This window comes from Mercenaria mercenaria, chromosome 7, assembly GCF_021730395.1.
Source record: "Mercenaria mercenaria strain notata chromosome 7, MADL_Memer_1, whole genome shotgun sequence".
Taxonomy (NCBI): domain Eukaryota; kingdom Metazoa; phylum Mollusca; class Bivalvia; order Venerida; family Veneridae; genus Mercenaria; species Mercenaria mercenaria.
Window position 1 is genome coordinate 44,898,710 of NC_069367.1, and position 11,832 is coordinate 44,910,541.

Here is an 11,832-nt window from a genome sequence, read left to right on the forward strand (position 1 = left end):
TGATATAGGTCCTTGACAGCCAGGATGCTACTGACCAAGTTTTGTGTAATCCTGACCAGTGGTTTCAGATGAGAAGATGTTGAAGCAAAAATATTGGCGCAGGATACAGAACGACAGACGTCGGGCCATCCACCTACACAAATAGCTCACCTTGTTAGCACAAAATAAAAGTGCACATGGACGTTACGAGGGTCACAAATCCAGGTTAATTCAAGTTTAAATTCCATTAACTATTATTAATTTTATATGGATTAAACTATTTTAATACAACATGTGATAATCTTTAAATCTGAAACTGTACATACTAGCCAATATTGCTAATGGTTTTTAAGAGTTTTAAGTGTCAAATCAAATGTGCTTTAAGAATTGTCTGTATATAAAAATGAACTAATGTCCTTTAATCCTGCTGTAAATTTATACCTTTTTACGTAAGTACTTACCACTGACCAGCCGATCAAAAGGTAGCGTTTTAGTGATTATGTTGTAACTAAAATGTAATCGTTATATATGCGCAACCATTGGAAAGATACTAACATGTTGCGTTTCGTACCACTATGATCAAGACAGCTGCCTTCCTGTACACGGGCCTGATTTCATTGCTGTTTCTTTCAAATCTATTTAGTTAATATAAGTAAACATAGCAGAAACACATTGTTACATGGCCATTCTTTAAAGCGCGGATGCGCAGGCTGGTCTGGATCCATGCTGGTCGCAAAGCCACTATGTTGATTTTCTCATGGCGCGGCTCATATATAATAAGCTGAACCATTGTGAAAGATATTAACTCATTGTATGCCAACTAGAATAATTCGTACAATCTTATTATGCAAGACAAGCTACTCTTGCCTAAAGTACACGGGGTCTTTTTCGCATTACGCAGAGATTTTTTTTTAAATTTAATTTTATTTATTTATTTAAGTCTCATCCATATACAATTAGTTCCATAATATAATACAGTACATTTAAAAATACACTAATTGTTTATAATGGCCATTCTTTAAAGAATTACAAGAGACTGTTGGTAATGAACATATATATCATTGGTCTATATATAAAACCTTTAATTTACAGGAATTGTAAACTTTGTCATATAAATCTGGATAATAAGATTTAAAAGATTTCAATGCAGTGCGACTATTTGAGTAAAAAGCTACTGTTTATTAACTAATTGCTTAACAATGCGCTAACATATATAAAATATCACTATATACTTGCACTAAAAGAACTTCAGACAGAATGTGGTAGGGTGGTAGTTAATTCCATATCGAAGAATATTCCTCCGGCCAATAATCGATAGCGGTCAGATTTTCTATATAGAAATAAGAAGGGCATGTACACATTTTACTTAATAACAAAATTACCAAAAATAAGACACCTTAGGTGCAAAAATATTACCAAAGTTCAACAGTTGATTCATCACACGGTATTTTTAAAATAAATTTTATCTTTATTTCTGATTCGTTCCTAACATGATGTTGAATGCCATCATTTCGTTATTTTTTCCCTTCTATTTTCCATATAAAATGTGTAAAAATCTCATACATGCGTTTCTTAAAAGCAATTTTTTTTTGTATAAAACCATTGATATGAAAGCTTAGGTGCAAATGATTTCCTACTCTCAATGAATTTATCTTTTGAATGATATTTATTTCATCTTTGTAAAATAAAAATTTGATACGTTCTCAGACGGTTAATTTCCACTGATTTTGAAAAATAATTAACTTCAGTGCGAAGTTGTTGTTGTAGCGTCATATGCAGACGATATATTAATGTCGCGTGAACATTCGGTATCGTGATAAGAAGATTAATCAGTTTAGTTAATTTGTGATTGAATGTTTTATTCGACACAATGAGTGTAAGTTTTAGATCAATTTTACTTCGCGAATAATTCCTTTTGTTTTAATATCACAAATTTTAACACAGATAAGAAATTCATTTAAAAATTGCATTTAATATCTTAGTTTTAAAAAGACTGAGATGTGCTTATCTGGAGAAGAAAAAGTGAGGAACGCAAGGTAAAAACGAATAAAAAAAAGATAATAAATTCAAGGTCCGCCTAGGACAAATTAAAGGAGGAAATTATGTCCGGAGGATTTTGATGTACAAGAACGTTTTTGTTATGTAAATAAAATATCTGCATTTAAAACGGAATTGATTTTCCACCACATAAATTTCATGAAACTTTTGCAACAGTAATGACGGTTTTAATAAAAATTAAAAATATATCATGATAACAGATAAATGTTCCATGAATGCAAGATAAATATCATAAAAATATTTTTTGTCAGTGCTTTAAACAGCCACCACAATACGTTTGTTATGATTCAACTACTTTATGAAATTAGAAAAACTGATCATGATCAGTAGGCCCGCAACAAATAGAAATACTAGCTGTAGTACCGTATATCGCAATGTAGGCCCGCAACAAATACAAATACTAGCTATAGTACCGTACATCGCAATGTAGGCCTGCAACAAATAGCAAATACTACTGAAGTACTGTACATGCAATGTATGCCGCAACAAATAGAATACTATCTGAATACAGTACATACTGATTTGCCCGCAACAAATAGAAATACTAGCTATAGTACCTACATGCATTAAGCAGGCCCGCAACAAATAGAAATACTAGCTATAGTACCGTACATCTTAAAGCAGGCCCGCAACAAATAGAAATACTAGCTATAGTACCGTACATCGCAATGCAGGCCCGCAACAAATAGAAATACTAGCTATAGTACCGTACATCGCAAAGCCGCAACAAATAGAAATACTAGCTATAGTACCATACATCGCAGTGTAGGCCCGCAACAAATAGAAATACTAGCTGTAGTACCGTATATCGCAATGTAGGCCCGCAACAAATAAAATACTAGCTATAGTACCGTATATCGCAATGTAGGTCCTGCAACAAATAGAAATACTACTAAGTACCGTACATCGCAATGTAGGCCGCAACAAATAGAAATACTATTGATAGTACGTACATAGCAATGTTGCCCGCAACAAATAGAAATACTAGCTTATAGTACCTACATCATAAATTTAGGCCCGCAACAAATAGAAATTCTAGCTATAGTACCGTACATCAAATGCATGACCCGCAACAAATAGAAATACTAGCTATAGTTACCGTACATCGCAAAGCAGCCCGCAACAAATAGAAATACTAGCTATAGTACCGTACATCGCAAGGCCCGCAACAAATAGAAATACTAGCTATAGTACCATACATCGCAGTGTAGGCCCGCAACAAATAGAAATACTAGCTGTAGTACCGTATATCGCAATGTAGGCCCGCAACAAATACAAATACTAGCTATAGTACCGTACATCGCAATGTAGGCCTGCAACAAATAGAAATACTATCTGAAGTACCGTACATAGCAATGTATGCCCGCAACAAATAGAAATACTAGTTATAGTACCATACATAGCAATTTAGGCCCGCAACAAATAGAAATACTAGCTATAGTACCGTACATCTTAAAGCAGGCCCGCAACAAATAGAAATACTAGCTATAGTACCGTACATCGCAATGCAGACCCGCAACAAATAGAAATACTAGCTATAGTACCGTACATCGCAAAGCAGGCCCGCAACAAATAGAAATACTAGCTATAGTACCGTACATCGCAAAGCCGCAACAAATAGAAATACTAGCTATAGTACCATACATCGCAATGTAGGCCCGCAACAAATAGAAATACCAGCTGTAGTACCGTACATCGCAATGTAGGCCCGCAACAAATAGAAATACTAGCTGTAGTACCGTACACCGCAAAGCCGCAACAAATAGAAATACTAGCTATAGTACCATACATCGCAATGTAGGCCCGCAACAAATAGAAATACTAGCTGTAGTACCGAACATCGCAAAGCAGGCCCGCAAGAAATAGAAATTCTAGCTATAGTACTGTACATCGCAAAGAAGGCCCGCAACAAATAGAAATACTAGCTATAGTACCGTACATCGCAAAGGAGGCCCACAACAAATAGAAATACTAGCTATAGTACCATACATCGCAATGTAGACCCGCAACAAATAGAAATACTAGCTATAGTACCATACTCGCAAAGCCACAACAAATAGAAATACTAATTATAGTACCATACATCGCAAAGTAGGCCCGCAACAAATAGAAATACTAGCTATAGTACCATACATTGCAATGTAGGCCCGCAACAAACTGAAATACTAGTTAGTGGAAAGATATAGCAGACGCACTGCTTAAAAATCCAACACGTACATTTTGATTGTATGCAAGTAGCTAAAAAGGGGAAAGAGGTACAGAAATGGCTGGGGTGTTAAGAAAGGATGAATACACATACGCCCGCACGCGCGCACACACGCACTGACGCAAGTAAATCAAGCGAATAGACAATCAAGAAAAAACAACAACATAGTGGGGCACCGCCCATAAACGGCTGGTTGCCAAACAATGGTGGACACTTAATCTCACTCATAGTAGTAGGAGAGATGGGAGTAAATGCGAGGGGGAGGGGACGATGAGGGAATAAGAAAAGAAACACAACCGACAAACAAAACAATATACAGAACATAAAAAGCTAAAGGACTAAAGGAAAAAAAAAACAAAGACAAAAATACATGTATAAATGGGATGGTGGACTCACGCTTGTTATCGATTGTCTGAAAGTATTTCTATAATTTAAAAACATTTGTTTGACAAGTTCAAATAATATGGAGCCGAAGTGTATACTTTTTAAATATATTAAGAACGTGAAGAAGGAAGTAAATTTGTATTTGAAAGAAGTGTGGTATTGTACTTGTTCGAAATTGCTTAAACGTTATCTACACCAATGTGATGCGTTCTATATTATGCACTATCCTGTATTTAATCCGGACGGCTGGTGAAATTTATATGCTATATCGTATGTACAGTTATCATACATAGGGAATGAATTGTTAGGGTGTTAAATATTTGCTTGTTTCGTGATACAGAGAAATATGGCAAAATATTTTCCAGGAATATTTATACTTCTGTGTTTAGTGAATCCATTTCTGTCAGCAGAAGTTCCATCTGTAACTACGGCTCTAGGAACAATAACTGGAGAAACTAAACGTGTGATATTTCAGAAAAAAACATATGATGTCGACAGATATCTTGGAATTCCATATGCTAGACCACCTACTGGAGAACTGAGATTTAAAAAGCCGCAGCCGTATGGTCCCTTTGTGGAGGCATACAGTGCTACAAAGTTCGGATTATCATGTCTACAATCTTTCCTTATACCTATTCTACCTGCAGAAAACACATCCGAAGACTGTTTATTTCTGAACATTTATGTACCACGACAAGAACCCGATCAGCCTTCAGGTCATGCGATCATGTTCTTTATTCACGGCGGCGCATTTTTAATGGGTTCAGGAAAGATATATGATGGAGGAGTCCTTTCTTCTGTTGGCAATGTAATTGTAGTCACTATTAATTACCGACTTGGATTACTTGGATTTCTAGATATTGACAATGAAAAATCATCGGGTAATTTTGGCCTTTTTGACCAACGCTTGGCCCTACAGTGGGTTAACGAAAATATCGGTGCGTTTGGAGGGGATAAAGATAGGGTGACAATATTTGGAGAATCCGCAGGTTCAGTTAGTGTTTCTCTACAAATGATGTTTCCACAAAACGAAGAACTCTTCAGAAGTGGTATTTCGGAGAGTGGAGCTATAATGCTGCCTGGTCTGTACCAAGAAAATAACATCGAAGTAGCTAAATATCATGCAGAGATCATGAATTGCAATGTTGAAGACATGGATGAAGTTTTCAGTTGCCTTCACTCAGCCACACCTGAAATTATAAACAAAGCTGTTTCTGACGCAGTGGCATCTGACAGTATGACAACTATAGTAAAACTTCGTATTGTTCCGACGATTGATGGAGAATTCATCAAAACTAATCCCGCTGACCTGTTTAGGAAAGCGGTAGCTGAAGACTGTGAGGAAATAAACTTCTTTCGTACACGTAAACTGATGAATGGCGTAAATGGTAAAGAAGGGGCAATGCTTCTTCTGTCGCTTGGACCAGATAATTTGGACGAACTCGAGATAACTCGAGAACAGATGAATACGCTGCAAATTCCTGGTGCTTTAGCATTAGTCTATGGTCAGCGAACTGTTCCTGAAGTTGTGAAACAGCTTTTGATTGCAGAGTACACGGATTGGAAAAATCCTGATGATCCCAAAACAATCCGTGAAGAGCTAATGCGTCTTTTCGGTGACATTAATTTCAATGTTCCTGCAATAGAAATGAGTCGCATTCATTCCAATGCATCTGATGTTGACAGTTATCTTTACAATTTCGTTCCTGTTTTGGACAAACATATATTTCCGGCACCAAACTGGATTAATATGTCAAACCATGGGGACGAGTTAGGACCTGTGTTTGGATACAACATTGATTTTGAAGCTCTACTGAACATATCTGATTACACACCTCCAGAGTGGGAGCTCAAGCTGTCCGAGAGAATGATGGCATACTGGACAAACTTTGCAAAAACAGGGTACGCCAAATGTCAATACACACATTCATTAGCACGACCTAAACATGTATAGAGAGAATTTATTACGAAACTAGGTTTAAGATTTTCGTACACAAACCATAAAGATGAAAATAGTTTGCATAAAGAAGTTCTAAGGCATAAACCATGTATTTAACCGTTCTTTTATCTTTTTTCTCAGCGATCCGAATAAACCAGTGTCAGATGCAGTGTCTTCTGTAGTTTGGCCAAAATATGACGTCACATCTCAGTCCTACATCAAGATTGACAGGGAGGATTCTGTTGGTCAATATTTGTTTGCAAGAGAAACCGACTTCTGGAAGAACTCTCTATCAGCCGTGTTCGATGCTACGGAGCATGTGCAAACTATTACATCACAATATGGTAGCAAAGACGAACAAACTTGCGAAAAAGATGGCACATGTGGATAAATAAAGACTCTGAAATTATATTCGATGAACAAAATGTTTTATTATAAAAACTTGTATATAGACATTTCTGCACTTAGTTCGTAATCAAGCCATTTTATTTAAAAGCAGTTGCTGCTGATGGTGAATCACTTAGATACGAAATAATGTTTTACCACATCAGGAAAATTTTTATTATCTGTCAATATGTTTCACCTTAAATGATATGCTTGCCATAGAAAACAAAATAGAAGGATATGTCAGACTGACTAATATCCCCATAGTGAAAATAAAGCAATACAAACACTTTTAGTTATAATGTTGTAAATTATTAATGACTATTAAATTGACATGCTAGTAGTAGTATAGAGCTAATTATCGTCTGCTTTATATGATCATAAATTGCTTGACTGGGGTCATAGACTGCTTTTGTATCTTGTTAATATAGCATATTTTGCTTAACAGAAGTTTCAGCCAGCTTTTCTGTTTCGTTTATATACAGTCAAACCTGTGTTAAAGACCACCTCCGAACAGAGACCACCTGCCTCTAAAGACCACATGTTTTGTTTCCCATTTTAACATTTAAAGTGTATTTTAACCTGTGAATAAAGACCACCTCCCAATAAAGAACACATTTTGGCTGTCCGGAGGGTGGTCTTTATAGATAGGTTTGACTGTAAACGTATTTTGCGTTACTGAAGTTATAGGCAGCTTTTGTACCTGCTTTATATGAACATATTCTGGGTGACGGAAGTACGTGACAGCTTTTGTAACATGTTTCGCGTGACTGAAGTTAAAGACCTTTCCTGTATCTGCTTTATTTAAACATGTACGTTTAAAGAGGTTCTTTTTGTTAACATGCGTGTTTTATGAACAATATAACTCAAGATTCACCGAATCTCTTCGTTTTTACTTTAGAGATAGTTAATTTTGTTTTTGCCAAATTGTATAACATTTTATACGTACCGTATCGTATATTCAGGTAGAGATTTGGGTAAAGGATCAAATAGCTAGTTAGGCCACTGTTAAAAATGTATGTTTCATATAATTTTGTGATGACGCCCCTTTAATGGAAAATATTTATTTTCTGTATTTATAGTCATACATTCCCGGTTAATAGGCATCAGTTTTTCAACATTTTGAACCAAAAGCAAATTTAAAAAAAGGATTAATTTCTTTCTTGCGCAATTAAGATATACAAGAGGGAATTGTAACTTTACAAACATGCATTTCTAATGAATTCCGACTTAACGTTAATCTTAACAGATGGTACAGAATATTTGTTATATTCATTCCTTAGGTAAAGTATGTTTATCAAATTGTATACATGTGCTGAAAGAAACCGTCTATCTTGATTGAAAAACCAGGATACCAAAACAAGTTTTGAAAATACCTCCAGTAAAACTCTAACATGTAAATGAAGCACTCATTGAACATAAGTTTAGATGATCCGACCTTACAATTTTGAGCAAACCCATTACTTGACCAAAATTAGTTTCACCACTTTTAAGTGATGAGCAGAAATTTGGGTTCCAAGGTCAATGAATATCATCAAAATATACGTTCGATTACATGAGTTAGCAGACATACCATACAGACAACTATCTTACAACTGTTATTTATTTCTTCTAAGTGCAAATGGATACATACGTGTATACCAATGGTCGCTGCTAATCAGTATTGCCTAATGTATAGTTTGATAGTATAGCAAATGTTTCAATAGACATGGACAGGAGTCAGTAGACACAAGTTTTGGTAATTTACTGTATTATTTACATATCTTAGCAGATGTTAAATGCGCGACTTTAGTTCATTGATACATACGTACTCATTCATAACTACAATGTATCTTGTATAGAGCTTGTAGGTGTCAGTATATATTGCAAAGTAGATAGTTGAGTTCACCAAAATGATACATACTATATCCAAATTATACCAAACAAAACAAAAAAACAACAAAAAAAAACAACAAAAAGAAAACAAAAACAAAAACAAAAAAAAACCAGATGAATAAAATAGTTCAAAATCTTCCTCCTAATTTAGTTTGAAAAATGTTATTTTAATGTTTGAAAAATATACACCCTATGGAGTTGTGATCAGGCTTGTTAAGCTCTGAGGTTTCTGTTAGATAAAATATCTATCAAATTTTGAAATATAACTTATAGACAGGTAATTGGTATTCCGATTGGGACTAACTGTGCCCCACTCATTGCTGATTTATTCTTATACAGTGAAACACCGCTCGCTCGAGCATCGATGACTCGAGTACCCGGGCTCGCTCGAGCAGTTCATGTGGTCCCGGCCGATTTCCTTCTATTTTCTGTGTGAAATTATCATGGCTGGGTCGAGCATCGATCACTTGATCGCTCGAGCATGACATCTGGTCCCTGTGTATTAATTTACTCTTTGTTGCTTCTGGCAAACTCGAGCAGAGGTGTCGAAATTTTTCACACATTCGGTGGTCAGAATATATCGGTTAATTAAAAATATTCACACACCGTGAGAATTGCGTAGTCTATTCCACGACTATCCTAAATGTTTGTTTGTCGGTATATTTGATCTGATAATGAGAATAACTATTGATAAAAGGTTAAAGAAAAGTTTAATTGATCAGAGATGAATTACTGCTTACTTAAATCTTCTCTTCTGCGGGATCGAGAAGACTGTCATGAGATCTTAGTATTTAATCTGCAATTGTTTGCATGCAAATGAAGGAAATAATATAGCCTTTTCATGAAATTGAGAAGATAATTTTGATGCACTTGTTGATAAATTAAAATAAATAGTCCTTGTTGTTTCTTCACAAGTCCCATATACAAATTACGTATTGAAAAGTCTATCATAGATAACGTTTGTAATACGTTGTTTTTTTTTTGAAAATGTCACAAGTATGGTATTATTACGCATCACCGTTTACTCTGCAAATGGTCGCGATGACAATTGGTAAAACAAACTTCAATTTTCTTCTTATGTTGATGAATGTTTGGGTCGCTCGAAACCATGGATAACTCGAGCATTTTGCTCATCCTCTTGCGACCTTGAGAGAGCGGTGTTTTACTGTACTGTAATGTCCACGGAAATACAATATATGATATAACTGAAGCTTTTAATGGAACCTCGAGGTACCTTGATGATATTTTAAGTATGGACAACCGATATTTTCCAGAAATGGTGAAACACATTTATCCAAAAGAGTTACAGCTTAACAAGGCTAACAGTGCCGTCTTAGGAGCGTCATGTTTGGACTTTAACAATTGTAAATGGTAATATAGGAACAAAAATATATGATAAAAGAGAGATTTTAATTTTGTAAATTTCAACTTCCCCCACCTCGTTGGAGATGTCCCGCGAGCGATATCATACGGTGTCTGCATTCGCAACTTATTTTTATCTTTTTGCAAGTGCTTGCTCACAGTAAGAGGATTTTATTGATAGAAAATCTTCATATCACCAAACTATTATTACAACAGGGTTACCAATGTCATAAACTACAGAAAGCTTTCACTAAACTTTACTAAAGATCGTCTGAACTTTTAGAGAAATATAACACAAACCTTAAAACACTTTTAAAACACGTTCTCTTACACACTCGGTATACTTTGGAGATGTAGTTTAAAAAATTCGAAAAATTAAACGTAATGCTTATTTCAATCAAATATTTGTAAAATGTGTCAAAAGAATTTATCAAAATAAGATATATTGCGAAAATCGTTAAGCACAGTGCATGCTTGGTGATTGGTGATTGACCCCTCTACAGTTAATCGCTATGCTTTCCTACTTGATACATACGTACTCATTCATAACTATCTTGTACAGAGCTTGTAGACGTCAGTATATATTGCAAAGAAACATCAGTCATATAGTTCCATATCAGATTCATGCGTAATTCAATGAGCTGCTTGTGACCATTGCTCTTTTAGGTTAGAAATGGGTTGATTCATACGTTATAGATAATTTTTAAAGTAACATTAGGCATTAACTATGTAAAGCGCCTTTGAACGTGAAATTGATCATGAAAAGGGCGCTATATAAATCTGGTATAATAATAATAATAATAACAGCCTAAGAAACTGCTTGTACTGGAAGAATAGGTCAATCACTTTCTTAAATACAAACAACGTAAGAGAAAATCAGTAGATAGTTGAGTTCATCAAAATGATACATACTATACCCAAACTATACGAAAACAAAAGACAGATGAATAAAATAGTTCAAAATCCTCCTCCTAGTTTAGCTTTTCATCATTATGTGTTGTTCTGGTGGTCATTATATTAGAAAAATGAGAATCTGACATGTTAATCCAGAATGTGATTAAATTTGACGGAGATCTTCTTACTGACATATATATCAGATATTCTGGTACACATTTTCCCCAATGGTTCTATTTGTTGCGAGCATTATTTGGTGTCTATTCACGCATGCAGTATTTCATACATGCATATGTGTTACTGATGGAGAAGAAATGTTAAGCTATATTACCTAAAACCTGATGTTTTCCGATATATGAGCCGTGCCATGGGAAAACCAACATAGTGGCTTTGCGACCAGCATGGATCCAGACCAGCCTGCGCATCCGCGCAGTCTGGTCAGGCTCCATGCTGTTCGCTAACAGTTTCTCCAATTCCAATAGGCTTTAAAAGCGAACAGCATGGAGCCTGACCAGACTGCGCGGATGCGCAGGCTGGTCTGGATCCATGCTGGTCGCAAACCCACTATGTTGGTTTTCTCATGGCACGGCTCATATACTTTTTGTCACTGAATTGCTTTAGTGTTTATTACTACAATATTTCGCATATTATAGTAAAAATTGAGGTAATGCACCCTCTGAATATAAAAGAATAAACAAATTTACTGATGAATACCAACCACGTATTTTAGACCTTTTTAAATGTCGGCAAA

The 11,832-nt window shown here is 35.4% G+C and overlaps 1 protein-coding gene across 1 annotated transcript; it reads left to right on the plus strand.

Annotated features, from left to right (window-relative positions):
* Positions 1-4,774: 4,774 nt before the first annotated feature.
* Positions 4,775-7,827, plus strand: LOC123554223 (neuroligin-4, X-linked-like). The gene is made up of 2 exons (XM_045344211.2): positions 4,775-6,529; positions 6,708-7,827. The coding sequence occupies exons 1-2, from the start codon at positions 4,974-4,976 to the stop codon at positions 6,955-6,957; spliced, it is 1,806 nt and encodes a 601-aa protein (XP_045200146.2). The 5' UTR covers positions 4,775-4,973; the 3' UTR covers positions 6,958-7,827.
* Positions 7,828-11,832: the final 4,005 nt, after the last annotated feature.